This window comes from Rana temporaria, chromosome 2, assembly GCF_905171775.1.
Source record: "Rana temporaria chromosome 2, aRanTem1.1, whole genome shotgun sequence".
NCBI lineage: Eukaryota > Metazoa > Chordata > Amphibia > Anura > Ranidae > Rana > Rana temporaria.
The window spans coordinates 107836157-107852571 of record NC_053490.1 but is presented as its reverse complement, the minus strand read 5'-3'; the positions used below and the strand labels follow the sequence as shown (position 1 = coordinate 107852571).

The following is a 16415-nucleotide window of genomic DNA, read 5'->3' as shown; positions in this document are numbered from 1 at the left end:
GAAATCAATACCATTCTAAAGGAATATAATCTCTCATTTTACTTGTTGGCTTCTACTTGACAGATCATATTTGCTTGTTACCACATTATGTAAGATATTACCTACATGGTAATAGCCAAAGTTTATCGTTAACGACCGTTTACTTGATTGGCCATTTAAAAAATAAATCAGCCGCTGATACGTACTATTTGCAACAATAACGCTATAAGCATCTTGGTTTATTTGTTTGCTCAATATCTCATTCACCCAGTAGCATTATATATTTGTCTCTCTCCTCTATCTGTCTGCTTGTTTTCCACTTAGGCTATTGTGAACTCTTCCATCTCTTGTCTATTAGGTCTCGATCATTCTTTGTGACCTTCCTGTGAACCCAGGCCCGAGTTCAGAGGTCAGCATCGGAGGGAGGATCCATGAGAGATGTGCAGAGACATGACACGTGCACGGCCAGTTACCAGTTCTTTGCAGCGCAGGTCTCTGGCTGGATCGGGGTTAATGAAGTGATACTGTGCACAAGTCAGAGCTTTAAGAAGGTTTGATCAAAGAGTAATTATTGGTTGATTTCAATGAAGGGGTTGCATAAAATTGTCACCTAAAAACAAACGCTTTATTTTATTTAGGTTACATCAACTAAATGTGAATAAAGGGAACGGCTATTGTCCTTTGCAAATTAGTTTTAATTTTCTCTGTTTTTATTGGCATCGCAACATCCACCAGGTACTAAGAAGGAATATTGGTTTATCCTTAAGTGTCCTGAATTGTGTCCCATATCATCTTTTAAGCAGAAAAATTGGGAGTTAAACTGGTAGCATTCATTGGTAAACTCGTTAGATTTGGTATAGCAGCAGATAAAGGAACCCCCACAAGCTTGCATTTAACATCTATATTCGTCTATAAATGGTCTTTTCTAAACTACAGTTCATGAACTGCGTACATCGATGGCTAACGCGGTACAACATTCTGCTGTCTTTGGACCATTAAAGAAGTCTTACACATACTGCAGAGAATTTTTTTTTTTCAAAGGCAATACAAAAATATTCCTGTTATTTAATACCTTTCACATAAGACTAATTTCATTTAAAGACTAATTTAATACACTAAATCCATTGTTTTAATATCATCTTGTACTGACTACAACAGAAGGAAGACCCGGGAAAACAGCAACTGTTTTAATCTGTACAGACTTGCAGGGAATGCCTGGCCAGTTTTAATAGGAAAATAACAAATCAAGAGTAATTGGAACTACTTTGTTAAGAACACAATATAGCATAAAGTCTGCCTAAGGTTGATTTGGTTTATCTGCAGCTGGAGTATCAGAATTTAAGAAATTCAGTTGCAGTATCTGTGTAGTTGAACTCTCCTTCCTGACATGGTTCATACACCAACTTCAATGGGGTTCAAATTCTACAGGTCAAGAAGTGCAAAATCTCACTGGGAGCTTGACAGCTTGTAAGTGGCAAATCTCCTCACAACCCTAATTGGGCTGGTGTCTGGATCAAAGCAACACAAGATTTTAATTTTCAGCCAGCGACTGTTTATGTACAAGCAGCCACTGGAATAACCAGAAATGTAATATGTAAAAATAAATTAATTTAAGCAAATTAAAATAAAAAATAATAAACAAAGTTTGTAAAGTAAAACTGCTATACAAATCCTAAAATATGAGAAAATTTCAGTTTAGAATGTCCTGTTACACTTACGCTGAATATTCTTATAGCTGGATTGTTATCGTAATAAAACTGTGTTTCACACACAAATTTAAAGTATTTTATCTTTAACAACCACCCCATAGGAAGTTTCACCTCTGCAACGTTATCAGGGTGCTATTCTTTTTGGAATAGTTAGTGTGCCCATATATGACCAATGACTGACCTTCTTTACAAGTCCTTAAGCTAAAAATGATTTACAAATTTAAGACGGTGAAATGAAAATATAATATATGCGCTGTTAAAAGTTTATACCTATCCTTTATAAAATCACTTATATATGTTTGCGATAACCTGCTTTAAAAATAATCTTGTTATACCACAAAATTCGATTTTGGAATTCTTATACCAAGCAAAATTTTTCTTACTGAGATTTAGATGATATACTGTTTTAACAAAAGCTGGAAAATACTCAGAAGGAAAAAGTACATTCTACCAATCTATAAAACCAAACTAAATTTAATAAGAGCAGATCTTAAGAAAACAAAATGTTTGAGACTATCTAAAAGCCTTATTCGCACAAAAAAAGGCATTAAAATATGTATGACAGAAGAGGATGGGTGTTTTGGTGTTGGGATGTAGCATAAAACTGTACAATATATGTATTCCTATGGTTTTTATATCTAACTATAAAAGTAATATACTACCTTATTTAATACTAGGGAAAAAACAAATAATAGTTACAACGGAATGACAGCATTACACCATAAGCTAGAAATATTGGAAATTTGAAGGCTAGAGGTTGCAAAAAAGTCTTTCTTGATGGTTATGGAAAAAGTATTGGGCAGTTTCTGAGCTTCGAGCTAACAAACCACTAACAGGTCAGATTTGGAGGATATCTTTAATCATACACAGGTGGAGTAATCTGTTTGACTGGGTCAGAAATTATCCTATCTGTTCTCACAGATGGAAATCCTCAAAACATGACTTGTTAGGGGTACTTGGGGACCAGAGTTAAGAGACCCTGGTAAAGACAACTAAACAGAACATTTGTCTAAATCAAAAGCTAATGCTAACAATATAGAGAATAGAGAAAACTGTCACAATATGACACAGGGAGCCAAATATTTAGATTACATGAAGTCTGCCTTGATGCATGTCTAAATACCAATTTCCCATACACCTGTTAGAAAGTGTAAACTCAACATTCAGTGGTAAGAGACACCCACGTCTGACCTGTAACGCCTAAGCACCTAAGAGGTCAATTACAACTCTAACAAATAAACCAACCTGATAACGTTGACTTAATAGCACAAAATTAATTATAAATGTGTCATTAAAGGATTTTCAGATAACTCTTTCCAACAAGGTGTTTGAATTATATGAAAAGTTTGTCTTTCCTGTCTGTTTTGTGATAAAATAATTCCTTATAGAGCCATTATACCCATGGACAGTGGCATAAAAAATATTTTATCAGTTTTAACAATGGAGAAGTGATCTCTAAAACATGTTATAAAGATCCACTAATGACCTTTTAAGTGAAATGGTCACCATATATCATATTTGTTCTCTAATTTCATGTAACACTGTCCACTAGACGCTGCTGAGGTAATACATATAGCCAAAGAGGAGCTGTCCTGCAGTTGATAGCTGCTAGAGAAGCCTTTGTTCTGTGTCCAGAAAACAGGTCTATGACCTGGAAGTCATTGTCACCAAATGACTACCAGTTAGAGAAGTGACAGCAGGAGCTATTGTGGGATTATTAATCATAAGACTCAAAAGTGAGTAAAGTAAGTGATATAGAAAATCAGTACTTGAACTATTTTAATTATGACGGGTTAAACTTCCCGGTCCTTCCTGTGTCCTATTTCACATACCTAATGCACAACCGCACTACCGATTTTGTATGAAATGTGTCACAAATAAACCAATGTATAATTAGGCACTTCTAACCTGCTACAGTATGCTTTATGAATGGCATCTCCCCTTACTGTATGTTTTGCTAGTGTGTATACTATGTATACATCCTAAAAGTTTTGGCATCTTTGTTTCTCTTTTGTGGCTAGTAGGTTAATGACAGCGGCTGAGTTAATAATATTGTTAATAAGTTAATCTGATAAGAGTAGATTGCAGAGCGTTATCTATACTATGTGTTAATAAATTGTAATCAATATTATACCATCTATAATAATTATAAATGATTTACCCTACCTAATGAATGGGAAAGAGATAGATGCACCTGACATTTTAAAGTGTGGATATTTAACATTATTTGACATTTTTCAGTAATAGGAAGCAGGAACATCTTGGGATGAAATTATTCAGTTTAATTTTTTTTGCCAATTCAGAACCAAGACATTTTTTATTTTTTTTTACTTTTAAGGATAGATGGTTAAAACAAAGACTTTGGACAGAGAGATGTCAACAGCTGCAGCAATGAGAAAGGGACCTTTATCCCATCGAATACTCAAATTGTATTACTGTGCAGAGCTCTAACCGTCACAGGTGCCAATTTAAAGGTTAAAAATCACCAATATTATAAAAAGAGAAACATTTAACACTGTACAGAGAAAACAGGAGGTAGACTGGATGCCGCAGGGCTCTGTTTAATGAATCCGGGGAAGAAGACTAATTAACCCACTAGCTGCTGGGATGCATGTGACCGATTAACCCATTCCAGTAAGATTTGCCAACTGATGTTCACAGCAGCTTTACACTTGTTCCCTGCTTCCCCTCCCATCTTTTCAGCTGAAATAATCCCCTCCAGGGGCAAAGTGAGAGACAAATGAGCAGAAGAGAGAAGCAGGAGCGATGGGTCCCTGTACCACTCACTTATCTTCTGTCGGTTCAAGAGTTCAGTCATGGCCTCAATGCAGAGACCCATTCCTCTCCACTGGGCAGATACATGGGCACTGATGTCAGGATAGGAAGCAGGGCAAGGAGGGGAAAGAGATTCTATACCCCAAGACTCTGGGGAGCTGAAAACACAAGCAGAGGAAATTCAATTACAGTACAAAGTGGCCGCAAAATAGTAACGTCAGAAGGAAATCGCGTACTGTGGAATAAAAACACACAAACCAAGGGGCAAAATAATTCAGGGACAATGAAAGCAGAACATGTTGCTTAGGAAATGCAGGGGAAAGAAGTCAATAGAGAGTAATAACCTTATTTTATTGTTTATAGTGCAAAAGTTCACCCGCATTACACTCAAGGGGTATTTATTTTTTTAGGCTAGAGCTTACATTTACAGCGGGCCAAGACTTGCACTTTAAATATTGTTATTTACATCTCGAGGCACAAAGATTAAAGCCGACTCATAAAGTTATATAAAAGTCACCGGTTTTGTGCAGATCAAAAGAAATGGCAGCAAACTAGAACTGCTACTAATGCATGTACAGAAGCAAAAGAAAAGGTGAAGAGAAGAGCTGAACTTCATAGACAAATGAAATACAAAAATTACTGAGGCCTGTTGCAAGTCTTAGCCATTCAAAAATATTGCTTATAATGAGAAACTACAAGACCAAAAAGTCTATGTAACCAAGGCACCTGTCCTATGGTTAATATAAGGCATAATATCTATATAAAAAGAACATGTATAATGCTATTTTTTGTCATTACACGTCCGGCTATCCAATATATAATTGCAGCACGGTAGCTGTGTGATATTTAAGAAGGCTAGGCACGCTCAGCTAGCAAGTCTGAGACAGGGAGACACATACCCGGGTATTATTATTCTGCCTGTGCAAACATACATCTATCCGCTAATTAACACATACAGTTCAGCCACAGACATATGGCACAAAAACACCTGCACACTAATCTTTTTGTGCTATATTAAGCTTTGGATAAGAAAGGGAAAATTGAGAGCGGTAAGAAGCCTTGAAGAAGTCACTTACATATGTCCTGAACCCCAGGGCTGTTGAGCAGATTTTAGGGAGGACACCCAACATTGCAGTGCCTCAGTTCTGTGTACTGTCTTAGTCACAAATCTGCTTAACAGTGCCTTGACTCAGGGAATTAGTGGGTTAGTGCTTGATGGCCTTTAAACCCTTACAATCTAACAAAGCTTAAATACTAAGGGGGAAAAAAAGGGGGGTAGCGTGCCCCAAATGCAAAAGGGTGTCCATGGGTAGACTGAGCAGCGTATCTGTTCCCTCCGCCCTCTGAGATATAAATGAGATTTGGAGGTAGGGGAGCAGCACCTCAGGGAAGCGCAGGGACGTGTGTTGACTGATGAATCCTTCATAACTTCCTCCGTGTTGCCGGGCGGGTTCATCTGCAGGACAAAGCTATCCATCTCCTTTCCGCTCTCCCTGCAGCGCTCACCCCCACCTCTTCAGCTTTTCCTCCTCACTTCTCCTCTTCTGCTTTCCTCTTCGTTTTTTCATTACACTCATCTCTTCCTCTACCAACCTAATTTTCTCATCCCTTTCTCAATTTTCTATTCTTACCCTCCCTCACTCATTTTTTCCCTCTAATCATCTCCAATGAAGATTTGGTAGCAATCAATGAGCAAAGACCCACAAGGAGATCTGTATTGTTTCTGCTGCAAATGGGTTATCTGTGAAATGGTCTGCTGTTTCCCCTTTGGAGGTTTGGATGAAATATGTAGAGTGTGTTATCCAATACATATGCATTTCATTTTTTATAAAGCACAAAACACATTTCCAGACCCTGGCCCATACTCTGGATAAGTCATGGACACGAACTTCTCATTCCACCTTCTGAAGATACAAGAGCATCGACCCAAAATGCACCTGAACAGCCTAAACTCATCACATCTTTGTCTGAGTCACACCCTTTCAAATGCCAGGTGTATATCATATGTGTGCACATCTATCGGGCACACAAGGGACACACAGACCTCAATCTTCTCCTCCTACACGTTCATTAGACATAGATCTCTCGCGCTTTCCATCGTAGAGATTCATCAAGGACACATACCTTGCTGTGGTTCACCAGGGGCACATACTTCACACCCCATCAAAAAGTCAGGAATGCAACGTACCTACGTTTCTTGATTCCCCCAGAAACACTTGCATGCTTCCCGCCCTTGACATACACACAAGAAAAGTGTCACCCCTTTTCACAAAATCAGGGAACGGTCTCCTTCCGATACATTTAACACAATTAACTCACATTTAATGCATCTGTCTAAGACTAGGATAACAAGCTGTACACGTGACTTATTTGTTTTACAATCACAATCTACTTCCAATTGGACATACGCAACTATAGCATTACATTATAATAAACCCTTGAATAGCCCAGAAGTACTTAGTCTGTTGACTATTTACATGCCCTTCAGTAAATTCAGTGTTAAGTGCAGCAATGTGCCCAAAGCTTGTCCATCTAAACTTTGGGAATTTAAAGCCAAATCATTTTTCAGTAATGAAGATTCATTGTTTAATCCTCACTGACCTACTGATAACTAGCAGGGAGTGAGAGAGTAAGAATATGAGGGAGATGTAAAGCATACTCATTTGCATATCTGAATATGATTTACATACATAATATTTTAGTATTTCTAGCTCTGTGTTTTGGTGCTCCCTAGCTGCTGGATTCTTTACTAAGCTTTCTCACTGTGGTATGTATGCAGGTGCATTTTCCATTTACCCACCAATATTTTTGAACTTTGATAGTAACTGCTAAAAACACAAAATCTGTATAGGAGGTGTGCTGCTAAAAATTGACATACAAAGTACAGCTTCTGTCTAGCTCTGTTTATCTCACTCATCTATTTTATTCAATTCCTGATTGGCAAAAAGACATGGCCCACTTTGATCACTAACAGGTTGCACTTGCTCTGTGGGGTGGCACAAAGAAGGGGATAGTAACAGAAATTATGATCAGGAGATGGAACCGACTACACACTTCATTTAAGTTGAAGGTGTGGAAACCACAACATGTAGGGACACCAGCAAACAAGCCTACCATACCTTCACAGGGTAGGGCATAACACATGGAGAGTGCCCTATTTTCTGTATAGTAGTACCAACAGAGATCTATACTTATATGGCAAATGTAAAATTGTATTCCAAATGAACAACATGCAGTTTGAAAACTTGTGGAAATCATGTAATTATTGTTTTTTGTGGTGTATGGGAATGTCACAGATTTCCAACTAATGGTATGTGTACCCCAAAGGTTCATTTTGCGGGTACTGTTGCTTGATCTAGCCATGCCTCTTTTTAGAAAGATTGGATAATGCTTGCATATTTAACCACCCAGATGTCTCTGAGAGGAAAAGGAATTTAGTTATCAAGGCTTCACATTTGTGCACCTGCATTTTCATGCATTTGTTGTGTGTGTTTGTTGGGTTTTGTCATGCGCTTCCCATATGCTTTCATTGAGGTCTACGTGGGCAAAAATGCTCCAAAATAACCGCCTTATTGGAAGAATGCGGCATAGGTGTGAAAGGGCCCCATAGACAATGTTGGAATTTCTCATCATGCTTTGTCACGCAATGGCTAACGCACGATAAATCACACAGGTGTAAACAGGGACATAAACATAAAAGGGTTTGAATATTTATACACAACTAGATACTGATACTGTATATACAAAATGACTCCTACAATACTAAGGTTTAAGATGGCTATATTTTCAATTCAAAGATAAAGATCAGGAACACAGCAACAGGACCTCAAACTAGCAGGAAAGTTCCAAACTAACTTTGGAAAGTATTACCTTATTAAGAGTAGTCGATAATTGGAATAGACTTTCAGCAGGGATAGTAAGTCAACAGTAAGTGAAATTAAACATGCCTGGGACAAATATACATTTATACTATCACAAAAAAAAGTAATATAGCAAAACAATTTAAAACAAATTAAAAAAAAGAAATAAAAAGAAAAAAGGACAGACTGGATGATCCACTTGGTTTTCTTCTGTCGTCATGCTTCTATGTTTCTATACTAGAGAGTACTGATACACTGGCTTTTATATATTGGTACATGCTTTGAAAAACACTGTGGTATATCATCCTCTCCTTTATGATGCTTCTCAGAAAGCCTCACTTTAATACTCATTTATATTAGCACTGAAATTCTAAAGATCATTAACTTGCTCTGATTTTAATACTCATTTATATTAGCATTGAAATTCTAAAAATCATTAACTTGCTCTGATTTTGTCAGATACATGTGAACGCCTCTTTCCAGTCACTCAGAAAATGACAGTCTCCTGGCTTCAGCTCTTAACAACTATGCAGTCTTAGTCAATAGATGGCGCTCTAAGTACAATACAGGGTCTCAGTTATACTGCATCTGTAAGTATACTGCGTAGGGGGAGGGGTTAACCCTTACTCTGTACTACACCTTCACATTGAATTGTATAGTGTAGTCAGAGTGTAACCTGAATACAATTTTGCCATATTACTTAACTTTTTAAATTGTTTTATGTCACCTTAGTGAAAAAACATAGCCCAGTTCTAGGAACTGCTTCTCATTTGGAACCAAATCCATCTGTCCTTCTTAGTTATGCCTCTATTTTACCGGATGTACAGAACTCTGTAAAAAAATAAAATCTTTTACTGTGATAAACCTTTTATCCAAAACCTAAATTATTGCATTTGTTGTTCTGAAAAAACAGTATAAAACAGTAGTTGTGAAAAAGGGACTCCTGAGTAAAACCACTCATCCTCTGCCCAATAAAATTCTATAGTACTGAAAACTGGTGGCATGAAAGGTGTGTGCTTTCCATGCTATAATGTGTCCCTCTTTCCAATCTCAGAAAGTGGAGAGGCATACAAAAATTCAGGTAATAATCTGCATGACCCAAGCTGACAATTAGGTCATGCAGAACTTCACCTGAAAAGCAGAACTGCACCTGAAAAGGAAAATCCCACTGATCCTCCCTTGTACCTGTCAAACCTTTCTGTATTGGAAGTTCTTTTTTTGGGAGCGAATACCTGTCAGAAATTTCTGACAGGTACCCACTCACATAGGCGAGCAGAGCAAAAAATTGGCCTCCCTCCTCCCTACCCACAACCTCCTGGGACACATCCAAGGACCATAGAGAATTTGCAGCATGTCTTGTGCATGCACAATGGGAGGCTGGCTGTGAAACACCAGAAAGTCACATCCGGCTTCCCACAAGGAAGGTGGTGGTGCCGGGGACCCAAAGGTGGGCAAAGAGACGGCCGGGACAATCACAGCACTGGATCCCTGGACTGATAATTGTCTGTATAATAAAAGTTGACTGCTACAGTACTTGTAGCTGCTGCCTTTAATTTTTCTTTTTATAACTGACAGGAGATCCCCTTAATTGACAAAATTTGTTATGTAAAGGATTGGATACTGTAAAATAAATATATATCAAAACAAGGTAAATATCTCTAAACATCAAACACGATCAGTACTGCCAAAAAATTAACTGCCATAACAAAAATGTAATTGCCATAATCTTAAAGGACTTGACCGTGATCTTCCCAAGTAGTAGCATTGGGAGAGGTCTATATCCCTTCTAATATAAGCAGCAGTATATTGCAGCTATTTATGTTTTTACAGAGAAGTACATTTGTCCAGGCCAATACAATATGGCTCATAGGAGCTGCATTATATTCGCATAGGTCCACTGCTCTATTAGAGTTTAATGCTAGCAATGCTACTTACACCTGGAATTAGGCAATGTGGGGGTTGTAATGGTAAAGCTACCATACACTTTTGTACTTTTTAGAAAATTGTACTTCCTGCTATTGTATACAGACAACTACCTGAATACAATAACGCAGCCCAACAGTGACTGCATCTGATAGGATCCATTCGCTGATTTGTCAATAATTTTCCCACCTGGCACAGACTTGTCAAGCTGGTGGTGGCGATAATGAAACACGTGGCTCAAATTTCGAGCTGTGTATGGCTAGCTTGAGCATTGCATTCATGCATTGCAGCACTGGAGATCTAGGTTCCATTTCCTGTATTGCCAATATCTGCATTGAGTTTGTATGCTCAGCCATTGTTTTCAAGTGTTTTCTTTGAATGTTTGCTCTCAAAAAGTCTGTGTTTCTGTATGAATCTTAGGGTTATGTATGACTATAAGTTTATTTGAAGACAGTGACTGGTCTAGGTGGTCTATACACTTTAGGCCCTGTTCCTACTAGCACAACTTCTCCTGCACCTGCCGTCATGCTAAAATGCACAACAATACCCTCGCGAATATGCTTTCGACCCTGACAGGATCATCCTAACACGCAGACTAACCGTGGGGTGGGTGAAGGCATCTACCCGTTGGTCTCCTACCCCCTGTCCAATAATTACCATTCTCAACAAACCTCTCCTCAGCAGCCCTTTCGCTCTTCTATGACCTTCTCCCGTCTTCCTCTCTTGTCTCCCCCTCTTTACTTCTCTCTCTCTCTCTTTCAATTCACTCCCATTCCTGGGTCGCTTCTCCCTGCTTTTTTTTTCTTTTTTTCCCTAACTTGGTTATCCCTTTTTTTTCTGAAAACTCATGACTAATTTTATTATGAACAACAGGGCTCTTCAGCTAGACTTACTCCTTGTAACAGGTGACAGCCGTCACTCTAGCACTGTATTGTCTGACAGTAGGAGTCGAGCTATGGGCGATAGCCATTGGACAGACTCATTACCCATGTTTACTTGCAACTGTCACTGGATTGTAACTTCTTCTGTTGTTCACTGTGATATATGTGAATTTGACAATAAACACATTTTCAACCCTAAAATGCACAACAATGAAAAAACATTGTTCTCTATGGTGCCCTTTCACCTCAAATCAACATGGTAGAGTGTGATTTTTTTAAAAGGTGCAGGTACTTCTTTTGGTGCAGCATAGTGAGTTGTTGGCCCATAAACTTTAATGGGAGTGCATGAAAGTTGCATGAAAAACACATGGTGCATTTTTGGCAGGATTTTTTGCTTAACGCCCAGTCTTCTCCTTCTACAAAAGAAAAACACGAAGCATTAAAACGCACTAACAAAACGCATTATTAAGCAGCAGCAGTAGTGTGAACCTAGGTTAAATGTGCATCAGAATTTGTTGGAGTTTTTTTTAAAATAAAGTCTCACAACCTATAAGAGGAAAAAGTAGTTAGAACAGTCAAGTTTTTTTCAGTGGATATGCAAGAACTAAAAAAGTCAGGACTACTTGTAAATGGTACTAATGGCACTCCACAGGTACTCATGGGAGTCTGTTATACACAAGAATTGTTGCTTCTTCTCATACTCTGAAAAAGCTGCGTGTGTTAATAATTAATTCTCAAAAAAGGATCATAAATTTATGAGCAAATTTTTTATACTAAGGGTCCTTTCATATGGGCTTTCCGATCAGGTCCGCCTATCCATTTCTCAGGTGGACCTGATAGGAAACTCCATGCGGGTCTATGAGCAGGCTGATGTAAGCGGACTTGTATCCACTTGTGTCCGAGTACATCCAGGTTTAGAAAAAATAAATAAAAAATTCCAATAGGATCACATGTTGGGCACGAGGGGTATATACTATTTGCAAGGTACTGGGTGGCTGTCGTGGATTATAGACTAATGGTACTACAGTATATAGGCATAGGCGCTATAACATACTGTACCTGCTATCAAATTGTCAGTAGCTGTTCTTATGGGAAGAACACATTTCACTTTTATGTGTCCAATGGATAAGATTGAAGATGTGCAATCTTTGCTTTTAGTTAACAATCACAGACGAGGTTTCAGTAACTTAACTTTTGTAAATTGTTAATAGTCTGTAAGTTGTGTTCATTATCACAGCAGGTAGGTTATTATCATTATGGTTGCTATTCAGGCATGCTACATACAGTTGAATTACTATAGTAAACTTGATTACATTCATTTTATGGCCAACACCTATAACCCACATTTGTTTGGATAATAGATCAAGACTCCTGATACCACTTTTTTGAGACCGAGTACAAGTACCGAATCTTTTTTTCATGTACTCGCCGATACCAAATACCGATACTTTTTTTAATGTCATGTGACAGTGGCTTTTTTTTTTAAACAGTGATATATATATATATTTTTTGGTGGGGGGGGGGGGGGGGTAGTGGATTGTCAGTGTTTTTTTTTATTATTATTAATATTTACATTTTATTTTTTTAATTATTTATTGCAAAAACAAAAACATTTTTTTTAGTCAGCCCTGTTGGGGGGCTTTGGTGAGATATCAGGGGTCTTAACAGACCTCTGACATCTCCCAATTAAGACAGAGAAAGGGACTAGGGATACAGATTCCCCAGTCCCTTTCTCAGCAGCCTCAGCTGAAATGAATGGACAGGAGACAGAGGCTCCTGTCCATTCATAAACTGAAGCATCGTAAACACAGGTTACGATGCTTCAGTTATGTGAATGGACAGAGTCAGTGATCACTGACTCTGTTCATTCAGAACAGGTAGGAGCCGGGTTTAGTGGCTCCTACCTCCGCTCTCCATCCTGACGAGGACAGAGGGAGTGGAGGAGGACATAGCGCAGAGGGGGACAGCAGCAGGAGGGGGGACAGGCAGCATGGAGGGGGGGAGCAGCATCACGGAGGACAGAGCATGGATGAGGACCTGAAGAAAGCGGGATCACGGAGGGGGACACTGAGCGCGGAAAGCAGCATCACTCGGGGGGGAGACACAGGACACGGGACACAGCATGGAGGACAGCAGGAAATCAGAGGAGCGCCTACAGCAGCATCACTAGGGGGGACACAGGACACAGCATGGAGGACAGCAAGAGCATGGAGGGGGACGCGGCGAGCGAAGGGGGAGAGCAGCATACACCTGCCCTCTCCGCTTGCAAACTCTGCCCGACCTATCTGCTCAAAACCTCCGCCCGCTGACCAAGTATCAGGTCAGGCATCGGGAGCATTTGCCTGAGTACAAGTAGTCGCGCAAATGCTCTGTATCGGTCCCGATACCGATACTAGTATCGGTATCGGGACAACCCTAATACAGAGTACATTTTTTACAACTGCACTAGCAGGCAAAACTAATTTTACATTTCATTCTAAGCCCACGTTCACATCGGGGCGATTTGGCATGCGATTTGACATATCAAATCGCATGCCTAATCGCATGCCTAATCAGCGGCTATAGCACCGTCACCGTATAGCAATGGCACCGTCCGAATTGGTGCGTGCCGACTTTGCGGCACTGCATCGATTCCTGAAAGTGGTTCCTGTACTACTTTTGGCGACTTTGGGGGGGACGCTTAGTATAGACATCTGTGCAGGTACCCGCTCAGATGTCTCTGAAATCACTCTCGAAGTCGGACTGACATGCGGGTATGAAATCTTGCGAGTTCAGCTGAACAGTCAGTGTAAACCTAGGCTGAAGGAGGCCCTCTAACATTCAACTCCTCAGAAATGATTACAGCGGATTATTCAAATTAGAAAACAGCTGTTTAATAGAGCTTCTAAGCACTGGACTCTTTAATGGTGTACATGCTTCCTGTTAAAAGTGTGTATATCGCTTTCCGCCATACTGCAGACCCGGCAACATGGTGCGTATGAACGTGCTTGCCGATGCTCTTAAAAGCATCAACAATGCAGAGAAACGTGGTAAGCGCCAGGTTCTCATCAGGCCGTGCTCAAAAGTGATTGTGCGATTCCTTACAGTGATGATGAAGCACGGCTACATTGGTGAATTTGAAATAATTGATGATCACAGGGCCGGAAAAATTGTTGTCAATCTTACAGGGAGACTTAATAAGTGTGGAGTCATCAGCCCCAGATTTGATGTGCAGCTAAAGGATCTGGAAAAGTGGCAGAACAATCTCCTGCCTTCACGTCAGTTTGGGTATATTGTGCTTACAACTTCCGCTGGCATCATGGACCACGAGGAAGCAAGGCGAAAACATACAGGAGGCAAAATCCTGGGATTCTTTTTCTAAATGTTAAAGCAGGCAGAACAATAAACTGTTATCAAAAAAAAAAAAAAAAAGTGTGTATATCTGTTTTACAGAAAGCAAAATGTTGCAATGCATGTGGGTAGGGCTGACAGGCAAACCATAAGAAAGGTTATGCAAATCCTTTCCTTCCATATTTTCATGCCCTGCCTTCCCACCCAATTTCATTTCACCTTCTTATCTTTAAAGCACAACTCCAGTTTTGACAACAAATTTAAATTGGATCCTCCAGCAGTCTACAGACTCACCAGCTCACCAGTCCTTCCTCTGTTTTAAACAATTCCCTATATCATTCCACCCACCATCGATTTTAGGGTGAGGTAACCTGCATTTGGCCAGCTTCAAGTGGGTTCTGCGTTGCCATAGACTTGGATGGAAAAGCAAAACCCATTTGATGCAAACAAACACCAGTCAACACAAGATCTTAGGGGCCTGAACAGAAAGGGTTATGTTTGTGCATGGGGCATAGGTCTGCTCAATGACTTGGTAATGATCCTGGCCTCTCTATCCTGTGATTGGTACATGTGGAGAAAATGCAGCCAGCTGAAAGCCCCCTCAGCCAATCCTAGCAGCCTTGAGCTGAGAATTGTGGCTGTTAGGTGTGTTGAGTAACACAGTCTCCTCAGATTTGCTCCTGTTAAATCTGCCTAAAATATCATGGGGGGGGGGGGGAGGTGAGCATTTATCAAAACTGGAACAGCCATAATCTGCAGTAGCTTAACAACCAATCAGCTTCTATCTTCAGCTTTTTTATGTAAGCTTTCAAAATTAAGGATAGCAGCTGATTGGTTTTTGTGCACAGCTGCTCCAGATACTGGCTCCAAATTCCCCTCCATGTGACTGAAAACCCTGCATTGTACATAGGGAGTGCCACAATTGAGAATTGCAACACCTTGGTATTACTGTGTTTACATACAAAAACAGAATAATACCCCCTCATGGGGTATGCCTTCTGGAAGGGCAAAGACTGCTGGAACAGGGCAGGTCCCCTGGATCCTTTACGTGGCCCTAACTTGATCAATGGGTTCACATCACTGTTGTGGTGAGTTCGATATTTTGCTCTTCCGGGAGCCTGGGTGTGCTTGCCATTCACTGAGTACCCTAATGGGTTAACTTTGAGAGACCTCACAATGAAGACCTGGCAGCCACACTCTTGGTCGTGGATTGGTAGCAAGAGAGGAGCTCTTTGCCAGAGTCACGCACTTGCATGCGTAGCAAGGTGGATCACAAGTGCAAAGCATTGGTCATGGGGGTCATGCCAGCATACTATCCTCTAACAGTTCTGAGGTGGCTTGCAGTGTTCCTTCTGAAGGACCTGACACCAAGAGCCTGGATCACTGTCCCCTGCCTGAGTCGCAACACTCCGCAGAGTCTTCTTTAACCTATTCAATAGTGGCTTCCTCCTCTTTCCTAGCCAAAGAAGAAAAACAAAATGTCTTAATTAATTTAAAAGAGTGCAGCCATATTTGCCAAGCATGTGTCACAAGAATGCTTCTATATCCTCTCCTCCAGAGTCCACCTCTGTACATGAGAAGTCTCAATCTTTTGATATTGTTCCTATGCTTTAAATATGCCCACCCTATTAAAACCTTTCCTTTGTTAAAAATGTCTGTTAAAAAATCTTTTCCTGTGCACTCACTTTTATGGCCTTTTTTGCACAGTTAGACATTTTTTATTCCTCCCAAGAAATTTGCCGAGCAATACCTTATTGACAAGGGATTTCTTAAAAAGCGGCGATCTCAGTTGTGAATCCAGCCTTAGCAATACTTTGACTGTCCCTGTAGAGGACATTTCAGTGTTCAAAGACAAGTCCAAAGCTAAACCCATAATTGAGCTCTGCCATAAGCCCTGCATCCTCCAAACCTGCAATCATGGCCTCCTCCCAATGTGTAGACATCCCCACTTGTCAAAG

General features: G+C 39.9%; 1 protein-coding gene across 1 annotated transcript; it reads left to right on the top strand.

Annotated features, from left to right (window-relative positions):
• Positions 1–14055: 14055 nt before the first annotated feature.
• Positions 14056–14538, top strand: LOC120929360 (40S ribosomal protein S15a). Its single transcript, XM_040340741.1, has one exon. The coding sequence runs from the start codon at positions 14096–14098 to the stop codon at positions 14486–14488; it is 393 nt and encodes a 130-aa protein (XP_040196675.1). The 5' UTR covers positions 14056–14095; the 3' UTR covers positions 14489–14538.
• The last annotated feature ends 1877 nt before the right edge of the window (positions 14539–16415 follow it).